Source organism: Oryx dammah, unplaced genomic scaffold (genome assembly GCF_014754425.2).
Source record: "Oryx dammah isolate SB20612 unplaced genomic scaffold, SCBI_Odam_1.1 HiC_scaffold_25, whole genome shotgun sequence".
Taxonomy (NCBI): domain Eukaryota; kingdom Metazoa; phylum Chordata; class Mammalia; order Artiodactyla; family Bovidae; genus Oryx; species Oryx dammah.
The window spans coordinates 78,129,496-78,152,438 of NW_024070209.1; the positions used below are offsets into that span (position 1 = coordinate 78,129,496).

The 22,943-nt window shown below is 39.2% G+C and overlaps 2 protein-coding genes and 1 long non-coding RNA gene across 4 annotated transcripts in view; 2 read left to right on the forward strand and 1 right to left on the reverse strand.

Moving 5' to 3' along the window:
• WDR35 (WD repeat domain 35) overlaps nt 1-9,306 on the forward strand; it is a 56,475-nt gene extending 47,169 nt beyond the window's left edge. For both annotated transcript variants that reach the window (XM_040224998.1, XM_040224999.1), the window contains 5 exons: nt 791-955; nt 1,552-1,692; nt 2,554-2,710; nt 3,415-3,655; nt 4,160-9,306. In XM_040224998.1, coding sequence (XP_040080932.1) covers nt 791-955; nt 1,552-1,692; nt 2,554-2,710; nt 3,415-3,655; nt 4,160-4,310 — 855 coding nt within the window. In that variant the 3' untranslated portion in view covers nt 4,311-9,306. The remainder of the gene's footprint in view (nt 1-790; nt 956-1,551; nt 1,693-2,553; nt 2,711-3,414; nt 3,656-4,159) is intronic.
• LOC120851914 lies at nt 5,602-12,983 on the reverse strand. Its single transcript, XR_005718439.1, has 2 exons — nt 12,884-12,983; nt 5,602-5,934 (listed from the first exon to the last, which is right to left on the reverse strand). It is a non-coding gene; the product is annotated as an uncharacterized LOC120851914 (long non-coding RNA).
• TTC32 (tetratricopeptide repeat domain 32) lies at nt 12,549-20,955 on the forward strand. The gene is made up of 3 exons (XM_040225001.1): nt 12,549-13,327; nt 18,974-19,140; nt 20,248-20,955. The coding sequence occupies exons 1-3, from the start codon at nt 13,176-13,178 to the stop codon at nt 20,373-20,375; spliced, it is 447 nt and encodes a 148-aa protein (XP_040080935.1). The 5' UTR covers nt 12,549-13,175; the 3' UTR covers nt 20,376-20,955.
• The last annotated feature ends 1,988 nt before the right edge of the window (nt 20,956-22,943 follow it).

Below are 22,943 nucleotides of genomic sequence, written 5' to 3' on the forward strand. Positions count from 1 at the left end.
GAGCCAGATATTTGTTTACTTGGTTGAGGACTGAGAAAATGTCGGAATTTGCACTTACCTCTTGAAGTGCTACCATTAAGGGTGACCCCCTCATAACTAACTCAGTATGGGAACCTGAAAAAACCCTGTGCTTTTAGTCTGGCAAGTTTTTGTCTGGAAGTCATTTCATGATTTTCTGCATTTTATTAGAGTTGTGTTTTGTTTCCAAAGAAGGACCAGTTAATGGTCATTGCAAGAGGAAGGAATTGAGTTACTTTATCAATATTTATTTTGGCAAGTCCATTTTCCTTTCCTTATAGAAAACATATATTTGATATTTTTAAGAGCTGGAATTTAACTAAAATGAAAATGCAGAATTGTTGAAATTGTTCACTATCAATGTATTTTTTTAAACATTTTCTTAAAGTATTTTATAAAGCTCCATTTGTTTTATAAAAATAACTTAAATGTTAAATCTGATAGGATATTTTCTTAACTGAAATTCCATATTTTTTTACTATAAACAAATGTATATTTTTCTTGCTCATAGTTCATGCAAAATTAGAATTATAAGATTAATATGACTATAAACTTTGATGCTTTCTTTTTCAGATGTGCTCCTTAAGCACATCAATCTTAAGATCATTTGATTATTTTGACACGTTTGACTTCTAAAATTTATAATTCCTGATTTAAAAAAATTTATATACCAGTTTTAAATTTTGATATGGTGTTATTTATTATTATAAACTTAAAGCTTTATCGTATGTATTTTGCTTGGTAATTGTATGTTGTATATATTTTCCCCAAGTGGAACAAAGCTGTTGAATTGGCTAAAAGTCATAATATGAAAGAAATTGGTTCCCTGTTAGCAAGGTATGCATCTCATTTATTGGAAAAGAATAAAACTCTTGATGCCATAGAACTCTATCGGAAAGCCAATTACTTTTATGATGCTGCCAAGCTGATGTTTAAGGTAATGTAATAATCTTGCTGAGTATTTGATTTGTTTCAGTTACCAATGTTTTCTTATATACTAAAGAATACATTTTCCATTTTTTCAAAACAAATATTTGTTACAGCAAAATCCCTCTCATTTTGTTACTATCATAGTATAACTATGTGTTATCTTAGTAGTATTACCTTTTACTAAAAAGGCTGTTTATTAATTTTAGCACCTTACTGATTCCTAAACAACTGTATATTTACTTAATATTGAAGTTAACAATTAGAGAATTTTCAGCTACTGTAAAGTACAAGTTTCTGTAACTGGAAATTAAATCCTGTTGATAACGAAAGCTTTCTTCACTCTGACTTAATTATTTATCAGCATCTGTTATTTTCTAAAATTGTTTTGCATTCTAATTTCAATGGCTAAATACTAAGGAAATAACTAATTACTTATCAGTACTAAGGAAAAGAAAATGTGTTAAAAAATATTTGTCATAAACGGATGGTACTTATATTCCACCCTACTGACTCCTCTTTTTAGAGAATCATATTTCAGAAATGAGAACATTTGTACAAACATAGATTAAGAAATATCTTCCCCAACTCTTTAAATATTTAAAGATTGCAGATGAAGAGGCAAAGAAAAGAACTAAACCTTTACGTGTGAAGAAGCTCTATGTACTGGCAGCTTTACTTATAGAGCAGTACCACGAACAAATGAAAAATGCCCAACGAGGCAAAGTTAAAGGAAAGAGCTCAGAGGTAAGGTGGAACATTAAGTAATGTTAAGTCATGTGAAGCATTTAAGGGAAAAAAAACCCAAAATGATCAAACGTCTCTTTATGGATAGACCATTTAATGTATTTGTTTGTTTGTATTTATTTTCTTAAATGATATGAGGAAAAAGAATAAATAATATGGAGTTAGTACTCACATTTAGACATCTCAACTTGGAAATATTGAAAATGATTATTTTTACTAATCTGTAATCTTTGCTTAATGCCTTTCTTGGTAAATCCTTTCTAATCAGTGAGTTTTAAAAGCTTCCCTAGAAATGTGTGTATTTTTTAAATTGTAAATGAGCATTGTATTAACATAAAGTTTAATCAATTCTGTTTAAAAATTTGATCATTCCTTGGGGAAGAGAATCCTTTCACAATATATCTGTATATAAAATCACCACAATCTACACTTTAAATATCTTACAATTTGATTTGTTGATTATACCTCAGTAAAACTAAAGAAAAAATTTGATCGTGTCAGTTTAACAAAGTATGAATTATAATAGAAAAGTTTGTGGTGACAGTTCTGTAATAATGAAATATGCTAATTTATTTATTAATTATTATTTATTTTGGCTGTGCTGGGTCTTCATTGTGGTGCAGTGCACAGGCTCAGCAGTTACGATTCGTGGACTTAGTTGTGGTATGCGAGATCTTAGTTCCTCTACCAGGGATCAAACCTGGGCCCCCTGCATTGGGAGCACGGACTCTTTTCCCCTGGACCACCAGGGAAGTCCCCTTCCCTAGATATTTTAATGTATAAGTTTCAGAAATCATCTCTGTTGGAAGGACTGTTGTTAGATTTGTGCTGACAGCAGATGCGGGTCTGCTTTATTTGTAGGCCACTTCTGCTTTGGCTGGTTTGCTGGAAGAAGAAGTTCTGTCGACAAGCAGTCGTTTCACTGATAATGCTTGGAGAGGGGCTGAGGCTTACCACTTCTTCATACTGGCACAAAGACAGCTCTACGAGGGCTATGTTGACACTGCACTGAAGACAGGTGGGTGTATTAACTCATACATGCAACATGTCCAAAAAGTCATAAATTGAATACGAAGGGCAAACTCCTTCAAGTTACTCTATTAACTTCAGTAACACTTTTTTTCTTTTTTGGCCATGCCCTCCAGCCTGTGAAGATGAGATATGGTAATCAAAATAAATTATCTGAGCTGATAACTTAGAGACTCAGTTTCACTTCCTTTTTTCTCAAAGTTCTGTTTTTTTCAATAAGACAGACTGAAAAGCGATAATCTGTTCAAAGAAACACAGAGAGAAAACATATGATTTCATACTACACATTTTTTTAAAACAAAAAGAAACATGATATTGTTTTGAGGATCCACAGAAATTTCTAATATAAATATAAAACATATAAAAATTATACAATTACAATTATATTTATATATTTATATTTATACCGGCAGTGTATTTTGACACCGATAATTTTTGGTGTATTTCTAAGTGGTGCAGCCATGTGCATCACTTGGTGGTGGTAAGCTTTATAGGCCCTGAGCTGTTGGCTGGCGTTACAGAATGTGGTGGTCATGTAGTCTACTTCCCCCCACTAGTCCTCTGATCACCTACCATTGTTTTAATTAACTTTGCTAACATTCATGTAGGTTAAACTGAGCCAGCCTAACATGCTTCCCCATGCATGTTCCTGATGGCGTGATTGCTTTACACAATCCAAATTCTCTTTCCTAGCTCTTCACCTGAGAGACTATGAAGACATCATCCCTGCAGTTGAGATCTACTCTCTGTTAGCACTCTGTGCGTGTGCCAGTAGAGCTTTTGGTACTTGTTCAAAAGCTTTTATTAAACTCGAATCTTTAGAGACCCTCAGTTCGGAACAGAAGCAGCAATATGAAGATCTTGCTCTAGAAATCTTCACCAAACATACTCCGAAAGATAACAGAAAATCCGAATTGGACGGCCTTCTTGAAGGGTAGGGCCAATTGTAATTAGTAGATGTCATTTTTATATAGATTTTTATATATAAATAGTGTAGTATAATGATGAAATCACTAAATTTTAAAGTCTCCTACCTTAACTCCTGGTGGCTCAGCAGTAAAGACTCCACCTGCAGTGCAGGAAATGGGGGTTCAGTTCCTGGGTTGGGAAGATACCCTGGAGAAAAGAAATGGCAACCCATTCCAGTATTCTTGCTTGGAAAATCCCATGAACAGAGGAACCTGGTGGACTACAGATCATGGGGTCACAAAGACTCTGACACCACTGAGCGACTAAATAACAAGCCACCTTAACATTGTACTCAGAGTCTGTTTTCTTTAGTCTTAATAGTATATTAATGATTTATTTTCTCATTGCAAGATAAGTTTTTATTTGAAATTTACCTTTTACATTCTTCAGGGTTTTTTTAGTGCAATAAATAAGGTTTTAAGTGATTAGATATTTTAAAGTGTAATTCTTTCTCCTCTTACTTTTACAGAGGTGAAGGGAAACTGCCGACGTGTGTTGCCACAGGAAGCCCAATTGCTGAGTATCAGTTCTGGATGTGCAGTATGTGTAAGCATTGTGTCCTGGCTCAGGAAATAAACAACTACAACTTCTGTCCCTTATGCCATAGTGCAGTGGGATGAAGAACTGACAAACTGCATATACCGGGAGAGTTTATATAATAAGGTTGATTCCATACATTTTATGTAAAAAGCAGCATCATTTCAGAGTTGTATTTTTATACACATATGTATATATATATGACAGAAACTGGTTACGCCTCACTGTCTTCTGAACTTTGGGTCAGCTGTTGAGAAATCCACGATTGAGACAGAATGAGTAAAGAGAAGGTCATCTCCATGTGGTGGGGCAACTCTGTTAGGCCGTTCTTTTGGATTTTCATAAACGGTAAAATAAATATTAAGCTGTGAGATGTGATAAAAACCAGACTGGCTTTCTTCATGTATCAGGAAATACAGCATCTTACTATCTCCACCATTAGGAAGGGACTACCACTCTTAATTCAAATTTGAAATGAAAGGGGAAAAAATTGCTAAATGGCCAGGCTGGGATCAGTGCCCATCCCTAGAACAGTCCCAGGGTCCAAGAGGAGGGGCAGGGTGCGCCACAGATGTTTACTCTAGTATCACTAATAGTATAGGCACAGTGAGGCATGGGTCTGGAAGAGCAATAGTCTTATAAGGCTATGCTCTGGAAGTTGGAAGGACTGCAGTTGACCTCTGTACAAGACAGAGATCAGGAAGGGAAGAAAAAAAAACAAAACCCAATAGTATATACACATAGACATGTTATGTATATATATAATTTTGTGTAAAAATACAACTATGAAATAATGATGCTGATTTTCATATAAAATATATAGAAATTGACTATATTATCTGCCTATATTCTATCTCTATTTTGGGGGCTGGTTATTACACTATGGAAATATTCCAGATAAGAAAAAAATTTTCTCACAGTGTCAAAGTTACTAGTTCATTCAACATTTTTGATGGGAGAGGGATGGGGAGGATGGAGCAGAGCTGAGAATGGAGCAGAGCTGAATTTAGGGAATGTAAACCTGTATCAGGAGGTGGTGTGAGTGTGTGCTCAGTCACTCAGCTGTGCCTGACTCTTTGTGACCGCATGGACTGTAGCCCGCCAGGCTCCTCTGTCCATGGGATTCTCCAGGCAAGAATACTGGAAGTGGGTTGCCATGCCCTTTTCCAAGGGATCTTCCCGACTCAGGGATCGAACCCATGTCTCCTGCACCGGCAGGTGGATTCCTTATCACCAGCACCACCTGGCAAGCCCAGAAGGAGATTAAACAATTGTAATTCTGAAATGAGCTCTGTTTCTAGTCGTGTTTAATTAAATAAGCATTGAAAGTGTTCTCTGTTTTACTTTCAGAAGTGATAAGAGGCATTTAAAGACTTTTTTTTTTTTTTACAATTTGAATTGTTTTTAATAGCTTTTTAAAAATTTATTTTTTATTTTCATAGCTGCACTGGGTCATCGTTGCTGCATCCGAGCTTTCTCTAGCTGCAGAAAGTGGGGGCTGCTCTCTAGTTGTGGTATGCAGGCTTCTCATTGCGGCAGCTTCTTTCATTGCAGAGCGCGGGCCCTAGGGCTTGCAGGCTTCAGTAGTTGCTTCATGTAGGCCCAGTGGTTGTGGCTCATGGCCTCCAGAATGCAGGCTCAGTACACAGGCTTAGTTGCTCCGCAGCATGTGGGATCTTCCTGGACCAGGGATCGAACTGGTGTCCCCTGCATTGCAGGACAGACTCTTAACCACTGGATCATCAGGGAAACCCTAATAGCTTATTTTTGATATCTTTTCCTTTTTACCCACTTTCTTAGTTTCATCTAAGAGATGGCAATTGGCATGTACTCTTCATAATATTTTGCAGAACACTTGTCTCTATTTATAATGATGTAAATTTATAGAAGACATCCAGTTTGTAGTTATAGTTTTAGCTGAAACATTATCACCAAGCTGGACCTTTTATCTAAACAAGTCTTGGGTTTGGGAAGTGATTCTCAATAAGAACCTGTTTTCATTTACTGTCACTAATTTTAAAAAGAAAAACTGTAATCAGTCATGCGTAATTTCTTACCTGTTAAAGATAGCTAAAAATGTTCTCTATTTCCCATGAACTTACATCTTTTTATTCTGTGGCTGCAAACCAGACTTTAGCACTATTTCATCAAGATTATTTGCTGAAGTTTGACATTTAGTAGAGGCAATAAAGAGAAATATATAACATTGTTATTGCAGCTTCAGTACTTAGGTTAGTTAACCCAAATATGTTATGTTTTTGGTCCTTTAGAGACAAGTTAGGCCTGTAGCAGATAGAGAATAGTGAGCTATGAGAAGAGGTTTGGAGCTTAAATGAGTTCATGTAGATAGTGGGTTGCTGTGCCTAGTTAAAACGAGAAGACCAGACCTAAGTCTCTGTGTTCACTTGCCTTGTGGGAAGTTACCTTGATATAATGGTAGCCTCCAAATACACTACCAGGCAAGCCATTCCAGAGGTCATGGAACACAAAGGATTACACACCAAAAAATGATGTTTAAGTCACATGGTTTACTGAATCAACCTAACGTACACAGTGAGGAACAAGGAGAAAGTGATGGGAGAGATTAATACTGTTAGTGAAGGATGCCAGTCAGGTACACAGATTCCAGTTCCCGATTCCTGAGTTATGTACTGTTCTGTGTCCTCACTCTATCTCTTCCTCACCAGCTTTCCCCTAATGGTGTGGCCAGGAAGAGGACCACAGTTGAGATTGGGGGACTCTATCAAGTAAATGTGTCTGAGGCCAGTGAGGCATACTTGCTCTAAGGAGGAGGCAGGTTTCCCTGGTCCCAGCTGTAGGTGCCACTGGGACTGCTGAGCAGTCATGGATTCAGTTGTATTTCCTGGCTAGAGGACAAGTGTCATTAGTGGGTAACTGAATCAGGACGTCACACATATTGAGCATGTTCTAAGCCTCATGCATACCCAGTGAGCCATGAATACTTAGTGCCTTGGTTACCTTTTGTATCTTTAGCACCTCATCAATATTAGGTATGCTGTGCTGTGCTTAGTCACTCAGTCACGTCCGACTCTTTGAAACCCCATGGACTGTAACCCGCCAAGCTCTTCTGTCCATGGGGATTCTCCAGGCAAGAATACTGGAGTGGGTTGCCATGTCCTCCTCCAGGGTATCTTCCTGACCCAGGGATCGAACCCATGTCTCCCGCATTGCAGGCAGATTCTTTTGTCATCGGAGCCACCTGGGAAGCCCAGTATTAGGTATAGTCACACAAATATGCTGTATTTACTTTGTATAACATGTTTCATAAGTTTCTAACTTATCTAATTTTAACATAGTGTGTTTCATCAATCTCATTTATTTTCTTCTATGACAGAATATAGTATTCCCCCAAATCAGAAAATAACATCCTAGAAAGACAAATATCATATGATATTGCTTATGTGTAGAATCTAGAAAAATGATACAAATGAACTTACTTATAAAACAGACTCACAGACTTAGAGAACAAGCTTACGGTTATCCAGGGGAAGGGTGGGGGAGGTGAGAGATAGACTGGAAGTTTGAGATTGACACCTACACACTGCTATATTTAGAACAGATAACCAACAAGGGCCTATGTGGAGCACAGGAAACTGCTTAATATTCTGTAATATCTAAATGGGGAAAAGTGAAAGTGAAAGTCACTCAGTTGGGTCCAACTCTTTGTGACCCCATGGTCTATACAGTCCATGGAATTCTCCAGGCCAGAATACTGGAATGGGTAGCCTTTCCCTTCTCCAGGGGATCTTCCCAACCCAGGGATCAAACCCAGGTCTCCAGCATTGCAGGTGGATTCTTTACCAGCTGAGCCACAAGGGAAGCCCTAAATGGAGAAAAGAATGAAAAAAAAAGAATAAATGTAATATGTATAACCGGATCACTTTGCTGTACACCTGAAGCTAACACAACATTGTTAATCAACTATAATATAGAATAAAATTTTTTTAAAAAAGCAAATCTTCCCTAGGTTAAAAAAAAGAAAATAGCATCCTAATAAAGACATCGGCCCTAGAGGATATATCTCCTGTTGAAGGTAACTACATCTTCCCACAAGATTTTCTATTTTTAGGAATGAAACTATACTTCATCAATGAGAGAGAAATTTTCAGAGATGTAGGTTTAAGGATTCCTTCAGGACTGCATGTTCAGAGTTGTGATTTTTGGTCCCTGGCCCTAATGCCTGAATATCTCTTTTTTCCCTTTCTCATCTCAGAAATCTCCTGAGAACTCTTAAGTTAGATTGTCGCTCTCCAGTCCTTCCTGTGACTTGTTGATTACATTCCCGTTTGCTTCAATTCCAAATCAGCTGTTGATTCCTCAGACTTTTCCTAACATTTCTTTTGGGAAGTTTCTTTTGGAGCCTTCTCATTTACCACTAATTCCTTGCTACCTGAGCCCTAAAATTTTCCTTCCAACTAGTTATTTCAGACAGATTCTGAGTTACTAACACAGAAACCAAAACCGTTAAAAACCACCTCTCCTACCTTGTACACATAATTATCACATATGTATATGTGTGTATGTGTTTATATATACTTATACACATACGAAGATCCCTTGGAGAAGGAAATGGCAACCTGCTCCAGTATTCTTGCCTGGAGAATCCCATGGACGGAGGAGCCTAGTAGGCTACAGTCCACGGGGTCGCAAAGAGTCGGACACGACTGAGCGACTTCACTTCACTTCATACACATACATATACCCACATGCTTCATATTCATATATTTACTGACAGACATACCTGTTTTAAGATCTTATGACTATTTGGGATTTATATCTGTGAATGTTTTAGTGATCTGCCATAATGTCTTGGGGACAGATAGATCTTTGTCCTGATTGAAAATGGTGCTAGAAAAAGACTCCCAGTACGAATTGACTCAATTGGTTTTAAATATTTAACATGAAGGAAATTTCCAGATAACTCTCCTCTGATGAAAGGGGTAAAGAGAAGCAAAATTGTCATATATAACAAATGTGTGGAGGGAATTTGTATAGACAGAATGAGGTATTATAATGAATGTTCTCTTTTTGTAATAAACATGAACTGACTCCCTTTAAGTAATTCTTCTTTTTATCACAAAATTTGGCCTGAACATTACATTAAGTTTCAAAGTAGCAAGGTAGGCCAAAGTATTGAGATAATGGACCTGACTGACAAAGCTATACAAATAAGTAACATAGCATTATTGTCCTGCTATCATGCACAAATGCTAATTATATATATATATATACACGTTTCTGCTAACATATAATTTGCAATTATCTTTTTGTATTCTAAGAGCCGAGATCTTAGATTTTATGTGGCGTGAAAAATATAAACATAAATGCTGAGGTAAAATTGTATTTATCCTGTTTTATCTGTAATTTATGATAACATGATAATTTGTCTTCTTTTAAGTATTTTGGTGGGGGTTGGGATGATGGGCCTTGGGCTCCAGAGTGGATAAAGGGAGAAAGAGACAGGAGGTACAATGAAAGGTATACAATATTACCTTTCAAAGACTAATAGAGTTTTGCCAAGAAATGCATTGGTCATAGCAAACACCCTCTTCCAACAACACAAGAGAAGACTCTACACATGGACATCACCAGATGGTCAACACCAAAATCAGATTGATTATATTCTCTGCAGCCGCTCTATACAGTCAACAAAAAACAAGACCAGGAGCTGCCTGTGGCTCAGATCATGAACTCCTTATTACGAAATTCAGACTCAAATTGAAGAAAGTAGGGAAAACCGCTAGACCATTCAGGTATGACCTAAATCAAACCCCTTATGATTATACAGTGGAAGTGAGAAATAGATATAAGGGCGTAGATCTGATAGAGTGCCTGATGAACTATGGACTGAGGTTCGTGAAATTGTATAGGAGACAGGGATCAAGACCATCTCCATGGAAAAGAAATGCAAAAAAGCAAAATGGCTGTCTGGGGAAGCGTTACAAATAGCTGTGAAGAGAAGCGAAAAGCCAAGGAGAAAAGGAAAGATATAAGCATCTGAATGCAGAGTTCCAAAGAATAGCAAGAAGAGATAAAGCCTTCTTCAGCGATCAATGCAAAGAAATAGAGGAAAACAACAGAATGGGAGAGACTAGAGATCTCTTCGAGAAAGTTAGAGATACCAAGGGAACATTTCATGCAAAGATGGGCTTGATAAAGGACAGAAATGGTATGGACCTAACAGAAGCAGAAGATATTAAGAAGAGATGGCAAGAATACACAGAAGAACTGTACAAAAAGGATCTTCAGGATCCAGATAATCATGATGGTGTGATCACTCATCTAGAGCCAGATATCCTGGCATGTGAAGTCAAGTGGGCCTTAGAAAGCATCACTACGAACAAAGCTAGTGGAGGTGATGGAATTCCAGTTGAGCTATTTAAAATCCTGAAAGATGATGCTGTGAAAGTGCTGCACTCAATATGCCAGCAAATGTGGAAAACTCAGCAGTGGCCACAGGACTGGAAAAGGTCAGTTTTCATTCCAATCTCAAAGAAAGGCAATGCCAAAGAATGCTCAAACTACTGCACAATTGCACGTATCTCACACACTAGTAAAGTAATGCTCAAAATTCTCTAAGCCAGGCTTCAGCAATACGTGAACCGTGAACTTCCAGATGTTCAAGCTGGTTTTCGAAAAGGCAGAGGAACCAGAGATCAAGTTGCCAACATCCGCTGGATCATGGAAAAAGCAAGAGAGTTCCAGAAAAACATCTATTTCTGCTTTATTGACTATGCCAAAGCCTGTGACTCTGTGGATCACAATAAACTGTGGAAAATTCTGAAAGAGATGGGAATACCAGACCACCTAACCTGCCTCTTGAGAAATCTGTATGCAGGTCAGGAAGCAACAGTCAGAACTGGACATGGAACAACAGACTGCTTCCAAATAGGAAAAGGAGTACGTCAAGGCTGTATATTGTCACCCTGCTTATTTACCTTATATGCAGAGCACATCATGAGAAACACTGGACTGGAAGAAACACAAGCTGGAATCAAGATTGCCGGGAGAAATATCAATAACCTCAGATATGCAGATGACACCACCCTTATGGCAGAAAGTGAAGAGGAACTAAAAAGCCTCTTGATGAAAGTAAAAGAGGAGAGTGAAAAAGTTGGCTTAAAGCTCAATATTCAGAAAATGAAGATCATGGCATCCGGTCCCATCACTTCATGGGAAATAGATGGGGAAACAGTGGAAACAGTGTCAGACTTTATTTTGGAGGGCTCCAAAATCACTGCAGATGGTGACTGCGGCCATGAAATTAAAAGACGCTTACTCCTTGGAAGAAAAGTTATGACCAATCTAGATAGTATATTCAAAAGCAGAGACATTACTTTGCCAACAAAGGTCCGCCTAGTCAAGGCTATCGTTTTTCCTGTGGTCATGTATGGATGTGAGAGTTGGACTGTGAAGAAGGCTGAGCGCTGAAGAATTGATGCTTTTGAACTGTGGTGTCGGAGAAGCCTCTTGAGAGTCCCTTGGACTGCAAGGAGATCCAACCAGTCCATTCTGAAGGAGATCAGCCCTGGGATTTCTTTGGAAGGAATGATGCCTAAGCTGAAACTCCAGTACTTTGGCCACCTCATGCAAAGAGTTGACTCATTGGAAAAGACTCTGATGCTGGGAGGGATTGGGGGCAGGAGTAGAGGGGGATGACCGAGAATGAGATGGCTGGATGGCATTATTGACTGGATGGATGCGAGTCTGAGTGAACTCCGGGAGTTAGTGATGGACAGGGAGGCCTGGCATGCTGTGATTCATGGGGTGGCAAAGAGTCGGACACGACTGAGCGACTGAACTGAACTGAACCAATAGGAAAACAACTTAGGCAAATGTCTGATGACTGGAGGTTGCAGCAAATAACTCCTTAAGAGGTCATCTAGAGTCCACATTTAGAAATGGGGGAAAAATTGTTACCAGACTTTTAATGAAAAATCAGAGTTCCTAATTTGATGTTATAGCTCTAAAGTATTACTACTGTGCTTCTAAAATGAAAATAGCAATATTATATTGCCCCTTACTGTTTATTTTTACCATTTTCTCAGTTCATTAAAAAAAAAAAAGAACACCTAATAGTTTTTGAGTATAAAACTAACATGTTCACGGTAGAAAACTTCAAACGTACATAGAGTATAGATGAGAAAGTAATATAATCTTTTTTTTGAAAAGGCATTAATTTATATTTTAATTGAATTTAGAAGAAAAAACGGGGGTGAAACTGTTCTGTAAATTTTCTTCATAATCTCGTTTTTAAGTTTTTCCTAAAATTAAAAGAAAAAGACATTAAAACAGTTACTACTTTACTCATTTATTTGGTTATTCTACTCACAATTTTAGTAAAATTTAGAGGAAAACGGAGGTATCTACACACCCACTGTAATAGCTAGGATCGAAACTGACAAATGTTGGTGAAGATACGGAGTAACTGAAAGGCCAATGCACTGCTGGTGGAAATGCGAAGTAGTACACCCAGTCTGGAAAAACTGAAGTTTAGAAATTCCCTGTATATTCTGGAAATACACATGTACAGTGTGTGTGTATGTGCCCGCCACCCCCCTCCCCCATTCGCTGTAACGAAGGGCAAGCTCCTTCCATCATCCGACCACGTCCTTAGAAACCAGTTTGGGATTACCGAGCTATTGCTTTTCTAGAGATCAGGCAAGTGGGGCCGGCAGCTACAGCAGAAGCGCACTGGCCAAGGCTCCGTCAGCTCAAGCTTTCGTGAAGCACCTGAACCTTCCGCCAGGAACGTCACCAATCTCGCGAGAGGACGGGTTCCTGGAGGACACCAAATTCCCCGGCTGCTAGGGCCAAGGGTTTTTGCCGAGTTAAATTCCAAGGTGCGGAAGTGGCTGTGGGTTGTCTCCTCTAATCGCTCAGAAATCAACCCCAGTTCCACACGGAAAGCTAGGCCCCCGACCACCATGGACGGGCAGCAAGGGCAGGAAAGTCCCGCAGTCCTAGCACTAGCCCAGGCTCATTTCAAAAAGGGTGAATACGCGGAGGCCGAGGCGCTGTACTCCGCTTACATTCGCCAGTGCGCCTGTGCAGCCTCGGAGGGAGCAGCGCGCCTGAGGTAACTATCGCGAGAAGTGGGGAAAGCGGGGTCTCCGGTAGGTGGGCGGCAAGGGGGCCTCTGGCGCTCACCCGCCCAGCGGCCGGACGTTTGTTCTTCACGGAAAAGCGGTGAGGGAGCGTGCTTGGAGCGCAGGCATCCGCACGTTGCTCCGGGACTCCGAGAACGCTGTCCCGACTCCATGTTAACTGACCCGGAGTCTTAGAGCGGATAGGGCTTTTCCCACCTGTCACTTTAACAAGACCTGGTGAGGGCGAGGTGCCGCGCGGGTGCCACGTGAGCGCACAGCGTCGCGACTCAAACCGCGCAACATCACAGCAGGTGCTCTGGATTTTCACGTGTGAAAAGAAATTTAAATAGGTGGAGATAGTATAATGAACCTGCAGGTGACCATCCCTGGGCTTAAGCATTGTCACTTCATCCAGGCGATCAGGTTATTCGCCCAGGGATGTCTCAATACATTTCTAGGCGTTAAAGGATTTAAAAAGACGTAACCACAGTATCATTATTCCTAACGTCATTATTCCAGTGTCGTCATTTGGAATTTTCTTGTTTGATCAATAAAAGTTGTTTTGTTTGGCTGGTTGGTGTTTTCGCGGTTGGTTCAAGTCAGGATGCACATCAAGTCTCTCAGCCTTTAAGGCTCCCCTTCATTTTCTCTCCTTACAGATAGGATATCCTCACCAAAGGATATCCAGTCCTCTGTCCTGAGACTTTCCCATATTTTGGATCTTCTGGATTTACCCCCCACCCCCACCCCACGTAGTCCTCTGTCTTATGCATCACTTGTGAGTTGGTAGTTAAATCCTGAGGTTTGATCCAATTCAGATCCAAAATTATGGTGAGAATATTGTTATAGGTGTTGTGTACTTCTGTCAGAGAGCATGTAATGTCTGTCTTTTTGTGATATTAGCAACCTTGATACTGACCAGGGTTCCTGGCCTTCCCTAAACAAGAGAAATTGATGAGAAGGCCAGACAAGGAATTCAGGCAAGCTTTATTGAGGTCTCTGCTGCAGCAGGGCAGAGCAAAAACAAGTAAGTTTCCCTTGCTTGCTTGGAGCAAGGGGTGAAGTTGGGGTTGTGTCTAGGGGTCTTGAAGGCTGGTGGGGTGGCTTAGGTGGTTTGCCCACCTCTTTGGACCAAGATTTTGAATGTATGGGACATGTGAAGTACCTTGTTTGTGCTCCTGGCACCCTGTTTTTGCTTCCAGCACTTCAGAAATGGCAGTTGGGATTTTATTTGGTTTCTATCTTCTTATCCATAACTGGCTCCAACTGCAAATGTACTCAATTATTTTTAGTTCCTTATAGTTTTTGTATTTTGTTGCTGGAGAAGACATTTGTTTAGGTGCAAACACTGCAGCAAATGGTCCTAGGTCCCAGCTGTCAGCCTGTCTCAACCTCACCTGCTCTCCCAAAGCATCTTGTATTTACACCTGAATGCGAAGCATTTGTTGTATTCCAAGATTTGCCTTTGTTGTTCTTGTTAAAGGTTCTTGTTGTTAGTGGTCTAGGATGAGACAAGAAAGAACAGTTCAGCTCAGTTCAGTCGCTCAGTCGTGTCTGACTCTTTGCAACCCCATGAATCGCAGCACACCAGGCCTCCCTGTCCATCACCAACTCCCGGAGTTCACTCAGACTCACGTCCATCGAGTCAGTGATGCCATCCAGCCATCTCATCCTCTGTCGTCCCCTTCTCCTCCTGCCCCCAATCCCTCCCAGCATCAGAGTCTTTTCCAATGAGTCAACTCTTCGCATGAGGTGGCCAAAGTACTGGAGTTTCAGCTTTAGCATCATTCCTTCCAAAGAAATCCCAGGGCTGATCTCCTTCAGAATGGACTGGTTGGATCTCCTTGCAGTCCAAGGGACTCTCAAGAGTCTTCTTTAACACCACAGTTCAAAAGAATCAATTCTTCGGTGCTCAGCCTTCTTCACAGTCCAACTCTCACATCCATACATGACCACAGGAAAAACCATAGCCTTGACTAGATGGACCTTAATCAGCAAAGTAATGTCTCTGCTTTTGAATATGCTATCTAGGTTGGTCATAACTTTCCTTCCAAGGAGTAAGCGTCTTTTAATTTCATGGCCGCAGTCACCATCTGCAGTGATTTTGGAAACCAAAAAAATAAAGTCCGACACTGTTTCCACTGTTTCCCCATCTATTTCCCATGAAGTGATGGGACCGGATGCTATGATCTTCGTTTTCTGAATGTTGAGCTTTAAGCCAACTTTTTCACTCTCCTCTTTCACTTTCATCAAGAGGCTTTTTAGTTCCTCTTCACTTTCTGCCATAAGGGTGGTGTCATCTGCATATCTGAGGTTATTGATATTTCTCCTGGCAATCTTGATTCTAGCTTGTGTTTCTTCCAGTCCAGTGTTTCTCATGATGTACTCTGCATAGAAGTTAAATAAGCAGGGTGACAATATACAGCCTTGACGTACTCCTTTTCCTATTTGGAAGCAGTCTGTTGTTCCATGTCCAGTTCTGACTGTTGCTTCCTGACCTGCATACAGATTTCTCAAGAGGCAGGTTAGGTGGTCTGGTATTCCCATCTCTTTCAGAATTTTCCACAGTTTATTGTGATCCACAGAGTCACAGGCTTTGGCATAGTCAATAAAGCAGAAATAGATGTTTTTCTGGAACTCTCTTGCTTTTTCCATGATCCAGTGGATGTTGGCAGTTTGATCTCTGGTTCCTCTGCCTTTTCAAAAACCAGCTTGAACATCAGGAAGTTCACAGTTCACGTATTGGTGAAGCCTGGCTTGGAGAATTTTAAGCATTACTTTACTAGCATGTGAGATGAGTGCAATTGAACAGAAAGGGGATAATGAGCAGTGTTTTTCTTGACGGTTTGAGTTGTCTGCCCTGTCACCCTCCTCCTTTCAGGGATTTGATTTTTTTTGACCGGATGCCAGCTTGTCTTTTGTGTATGAGGCTCAAGATTCTTCTCTTGTTTGTTAAACTCACATGGAATTAAATCAGAAAAATTAAGTGGCTTTCTCATTTCAATAATACACTGGAATAATAGTTAATAGTTTTGAACAAGCAGTAAGATGATACCATACCTTCCCCCCAAAATTAGTAAACAGAAAATGTAGTTTTCTATTCTTGTTTCAAGCTGGAAGAATAGAGTTATCTAGTAGGTTAAAACACTTTTTTATTTTTAAATTTTCATTGTAGTTGCTGCTATACAATATGTTAGCTGGACTGTGCTAAGTTGCTTTAGTCATATCTGACTCTTTGCAACCCTGTGGACCATAGGCCACCAGGTCCTCTGTCCATTGGATTCTCCAGGCAAGAATACTGGAGTGGGTTGCCAGTTACTTCTCCAGTATAATATGTTACAGGTGTACAGTATAGTGATTTACAGTTTTTAAAGGTTATACTTCATTTATAGCTATTATAAAATACGGTCTATATGCCTGTGTCGTACAGTATACATTTGTAGCATATCTTATACCCTTTGTACCTCTTTGTCCCCTCTCCTTGTTTTGCCCTTCCCCCTTCTGTCTGTCAGCTGGTAACCACTAGTTTGTTCTCTATGAGTCTGCTTCTTTTTTGTTATATTTAAAAATTTGCTATATTTTTTAAACTTATCTAGTAAGTTTCAAAAAGGATTTATCAGCAATAAGCATACTGATGCCATCTAGTATTGTTACAGCTTCTCCCTGGTGCATCTCAGCCTGAGAGCACAGATTTGTTGTGTGGCAAATGTAATTTATGCCCCTTAATAGCATAAGAAAGAAAATCTGCAATGGTTTAGTAGAAGATTGCTCAGCATGCCTGCATGAACCTTCAAATTTTCTTATAGTTTTGAAATTCTTCTAGGAGCTCCTGGTTAAACAGAATTCTATCATTTTCAACTTTCTTCTTTAAATATATCTTTTAGAGTTTGTTTATTTTTAAATAATGAGTCACTGAATCATTTTGAAACAGTATTCGCAATCTTTGTATGCCTGCCTCTCTGAATGGTTTATAACATTTTCTTTTAATATCCAAAAGTGCAACCTTAGCCATCAACTTTATTTCCAAATATTTTTTCTTTGGTAAAGTTAACAAGTGCAAAAAAAAAAAATCTGCGTTTGGATTAGGTAACTTGGTTATATTCCATTAAAATAAACACTATCATTACAAAAATCTCCATGTTAAAAAGTTTGGCTTTAACTGTTAGCCCATGTCTTTCAAATATGGAACAATTTCCATATGGAGAATAGGCTTTTAGAATTTGTTATAATGAGGTCTAATTCTAAATCAAATACCTGATGATCCTCTGAGAATAAGACATCTATAACAAAGTTTTGAAGCTTAGAAATTTAATGACTGAAACCTTGCTGAGTCCCGAGGCTGCATTTTACTCAAAACTCTTTACTGGGCAGCAGTTCAGCTAGTGCCATCACGAGATCGGTGACTGGAGTGTCCCCCTGTTCTCTGGGATTTCACGGTGGCGCTTGTGGCATCCTGAAGTGTCTGTGCCCAGTCTCTCAGTCCTAGTTCACAGAAACAGGCGTTTCTAAATTGCAGTGGTTCCTCTCCGCTGGTAGGAAACTTCAACGTGAAGGAGACCCCCTAGGGGTACCCCTCCTGGAGCAGTAGTTACAGTGCCTGAGATCTCAAGGATTAAGATGTTTAGAGAAGGAACTTTTTGTAACACTAACTGCAGTCACAAATATTTTCTGAGAACTAGATTTTGTGCGGTGGAACTTAATAAAGACTGACAGATGAGTTTAGCCTGCATCTTCCCTGTTTGGTTCAAACTTGAGAGTCCCTTTTGCAAAAAAGAAAGGAAAACAGAATCTTTCTGCAGAGCCCATTGAAGTTCTCTGTGCAAATGGTTTGCCCTTCTACAAGTAGTGTGTGGGGCTGTGTGGGTGTGTGTCCTGTTGAGCTGGTGGTTGGTCAGAGCTGCCTGGATGTCTAACCCCTTGCAGAAAAGCCTGCTTGCTCATAGCTCCTTGGGCAGCCTCTGGAACCCTCAGATACAGAGCCAGTTCTGTGCACAGGAGTCCCGTTGTGGACCTGAGCGGTGATGTCTTTCTGTCAGGAAGCCGGTCTGGCCTCTGGAGGATGTTTGCTGAGGCTAGAGGGAGGGCAGGTCATCCTCGGACAGCACACCTCGGGGCCAGTATCCTGGATTTTCACTCAGGGCTGACTTTCATTACTGGTGGAAAATGATTTCAAATCTCACTGTTTGAAGATCATTAAAAAAATTGAGGATAAAACTGATGATTGATTCATTTTATGACATGTCCATGGTGAACTTGGACTTTGGGCTGGCTTTCTCCCCTTGCTCGTTTCAATTCTGAGTTGTCTTCTATGCCCCACTGGCATGTGCTTTAAACAATCATTTTAATATTACATTCAGCAAAACAAGGTGACAATGAACAGGAGCTTTGACCACACAGTAAAATGAATGCGCTTTTTAGACTGACATTGTAGTGCTAAACAACCCTGCAAAAGTAGACAGCAGGATTAAACAGAAACCGACACCATGGCTTTATTTCCTTGCACTCTGTTTCTTCCGCTTGGTTTTGCAGTGTCGAGGCTGCATGTTTTAGGCTGTGAAGTTTGACAATACCCAAAAGAGAGTGAAAGTGGAAACAGGGGTAACACTGTATTTTTAATGTGAACTTTTTGTTTAAAGCAAATGCAGCCCTGAGGATTTGGCTACTGCATTTAACAACAGGGGGCAAATCAAATACTTCAGGGTTGATTTTTACGAAGCCATGGACGACTACACATCTGCTATAGAAGTCCAACCCAGTTTTGAAGTTCCATATTACAACAGAGGCTTGATATTGTATAGGCTGGGTAAGAATTTCTTTCTTCCCTCTTTTGTCCTTGACGTATTTTGTGAATTCAGATCCCTCAAATGTTGTAAAACAGATGTAGTAATTATCCAGGGTGAAACTTAGGTGAAATTTAGTTTTAGAGCCAGGAACAAAGGAAGTGTACCTGAATTTATTTTAGGCTTTCGATGGGTATTAGAGACCGCAGTGGGGCACTGGGGTGGGAATTGCACCCGGGCACCGGAGTGAGAGCCATCCCATTACTTGGTGCCTGTGTGTCCCCAGCTGTGAAATGAGGGTAATGCTCCTGATCCACTGTGCAGCTTTTCTGAGTTACAGCCTTTGAAGGCACTCGTGCTGTGCTTGTGCTTAGTTGCTCAGTCGTGTCCCGACTCTTTGGGACCCCATGGATTGCAGCCTGCCAGGCTCCTCTGTCCATGGGGTTCTCCAGGCAAGAATACCGGAATGGGTTGCCGTGCCCTCCTCCAGGGCATCTTCCCAACCCAGGGATCAAATCCAGGTCTCCGTCATTGCAGGCAGATTCTTTACCAGCTGGGCCAACAGGGAAGCCCAAGAATACTGGAGTGGGTAGCCTATCCCATCTCCAGGGGATCTTACTGACCCAGGAATTGAACCGGGGTCTCCTGCATTGCAGGTGGATTCTTTACCAGCTGAGCTACCAGGGAAGCCCACTTGAGACAATATATAGTAAAGGGATTTTAGATTTTGGGACTACGGGGAATGTGAGGACTGTTTCTCATTTAAAGGGTTAAAAAGAATATTCATTTCCTGTTTCTTAATTTTACTGTAATTACATTAAATGGGGAATATTTTATTGAAGGTTTGTGTTGATTTAAGGTATTTTCCTGTTAAATCCCCGCAGGTAGCCCATAACTAATTTTAAGTATATTATTCTATACGGGTGTGCAAAGTTACTGTGGTACACACATCCATATATCATTATCAAGAGGAAAAAATTCCTTTAGTAGGAGTGGTTGAAAGCTTGTAAATATAAAAGCAGGAGTATGTGTATCCAAACTTTACTATGAAAAATATATAGAAATACTCAGCTTTTTTTTTTTTTCTCTTTTTCATCCCCTTCCACCCCCCTCCATGGGTTCTTGTACAGGATACTTTGATGATGCTTTGGAAGATTTCAAGAAAGTATTAGACTTAAATCCTGGATTTCAAGATGCTGTTTTGAGCTTAAAACAGACTATTTTAGACAAAGAAGAAAAGCAAAGAAGAAATTATTGAGAATTTTAACTCATGATCCTAATGGCTGGCATATCCTTGTCTCTAATTGAAAGCTGGTGTTAAACTGTTTTGATTTATATTTGAGATAAAGAGATTCATGCATCAGCTGAAAGTTAAATGCTGTACTTGAGGTAATTGATTTGGGGTTGAGTAACTATGTTGAGTAGGTATGCTTTTATAAAGTGTAAATAATTAATAAGAATGTATAATTGTATCTTATTACAATACAATATCTAAAGAAATGTGTGGTATTTTCTTCAGGAAAACTGTTTTGTTGTTTTTTATTCGCAACTTTTTATTTAAAAATTTTTATCTCTGCAGAAAATTGGAAGTATGGTACAATAAACACTTTTTAAGCTTTTCACTGAGATTCACCAGTTGTTAGCATTGTGTCACATTTGCTTATTCTCTGTATTTAAATATATAACTTTTGTGCTGAACTGTTTGAAAATAAGTTGCAGATATCACCATACTTTACCCTTAAATATTTCAGCGTTCATTGTCTAAGAATAGAGACAGCCTTCTTTATAGCCACAACACCATTATAATACCTAATAAAACTAATAATTCTATAATACCACCCATGCTCAGCCCATATTTGAACTCCCCAGTTGTTTCCAAAATGTCTTGTGTAGACTTGTTTCTGGGATCTGGAGTCAGTCAAGTTAACACTGCGTTCTGTTGTTAAGTCTCTGTGTTTTTTAATCTGCAATAGTTGCTTCCTCATTTTCTCCCCATGGCATTTACTTTGAGAGTAAAGCTCTTTTATTTTATAAAGCTAGGCTAGTGAGACATAATGTTTGGGCTTAACAATAAACATCTTTCATAAGAGCCATTTGAAAGAATTCAACTTACATTTTTTATTTTTCTCTAGTAATCATCGATAAGGTAGTTAAGGTTTAAATATCAAGCATAGTTTTCTGTCTCTGGATAATGACAGTAATGTTCACCATCATCAACATTTACTGAATACTCAATATAAGCCAAGCACTGTTCCAACTCTGAATAATAAGTTCTGAGTGGAATGGGGGTGGTTAGAGAGGTGAAAAACTGATGAAAAGCACTTCTTATATAGAGGGCTTTTAAAAAATCTGTTCTATTTGGGTGCTGCCAGGGAATGATTAGGCTGTGATGAAGTTTTCCTGACCTGGGAAGAGTTGGAAGGGAAAACAAGCCAGAGTCAGCCATGTCTCACCTACATTTGTGTGTGTGTGTGTGTCTTATTGTTGAAGTTTTGGCTTTCAAAAATTCAGATCCTGCATCTGGGGATCTCCCAAACTAGTTTATTATTGCTATGGAAAAATGGTTCTGGGGTGGAAATGGCCCTAATTAAGAGAAAAGAGTATGTTTGCCCAGTGTCCCCAGAGGAGGGTCAGAACTACTAAGTCATAACTACTGTGACTTTCTCAGATGCCATCACCATTGTCAGCCTTCAAAGGGTTTTATTTTTGTGTGTGGTTTTTTTTTTTTTTAGTTTAAGTGATTTCATAAAGCAGAGGACGTAATTGCCTCGTTTGTAGTTCATAAATACTATCTGGCCAAATATATAAAGAATCTGGGCTGCAGGTGAATGACTATTAAACGGAAATGAAATTAGAATGGAAACAAAAAGTCCCTTTCTGGGATGATTCACATTTTCCAATATGATTTATCTTTCTATTTGTTGGAAATGTCTTTTAAAGAATTTATAAAATTGCATTAAAATATAGAAAAATTCCTCTTAAGAAAACTTGTTTTATAAACGTATTTTAAAACTTATTTTTAAAAAAGCAAAGTCCATAGACCTTGGGAGAGTTTAAAGCCAGTCTACCCAGAAAATCAAATACTAGAAAAATTCTTCAGTAACTTTATTTTCTCTTGGCTTATATTCTCTTTTCTTTTCTCTTGACTGGGATTAAATATAATATGAAGAAAAAAAAACTTGTTAAAAATTTGATTGGTTTGTAGGGTTTTATTATTTGACATTTCTTCATCATTTATCAGAAAGAGAGTCACTGAAGTTCAGAATCAGCACTTGCTTCTTTGGAACCCAAGCACTTATTTTCCTCAGGTTACTGTTTTCTTTAAATTTTCCTCATTTATTTATTTCCTTATTTTCTTTAAAACTTTAGACTTCACACATTCAGATTCTAAGTTTCTGATTGAGTGAATAATACCTTTGTTATGTGCCTTTTAAAAAAGATTCTGTTTTATGTTTGCTATTATTTATATTTCCCACATTTCAGCATCTGTTGAGCTCTTTTTTTTCTTTTAACCAGAAAAGTACCCAAACTATGCTGTTTTCCAGTTTTTCTCTTTGAAAACAAGGCAGAAAATTGTAGATTGTTATAGTTTGTTCTTTACAAAGTAAGGTAAGAGAGAATAAGTGGATATATATTGCTCTTGAGCTTAGAAAATTACTTTTAACTTCAAAGCATGGAGCTGTGGGACTTCTCTGGTGGTCCAAAGGTTTAGACTCCGTTCTCCCAATGCAGGGGCCCCAGGTTTGATCCCTGGTCAGGGACCTAGACCCCATATGCTGCAACTAAGAAGGTCCTACATGTTGCAACTAAGACCCAATTAAATAGA

Coding starts and splice junctions, on each gene's coding strand:
- TTC32 (XM_040225001.1), top strand. CDS start 13,176: ATGGACGGGCAGCAAGGGCAGGAAAGTCCCGCAGTCCTAGCACTAGCC. Junction 13,328..18,973: donor GAGGGAGCAGCGCGCCTGAG/GTAACTATCGCG, acceptor TTTTGTTTAAAG/CAAATGCAGCCCTGAGGATT. Junction 19,141..20,247: donor CTTGATATTGTATAGGCTGG/GTAAGAATTTCT, acceptor GTTCTTGTACAG/GATACTTTGATGATGCTTTG.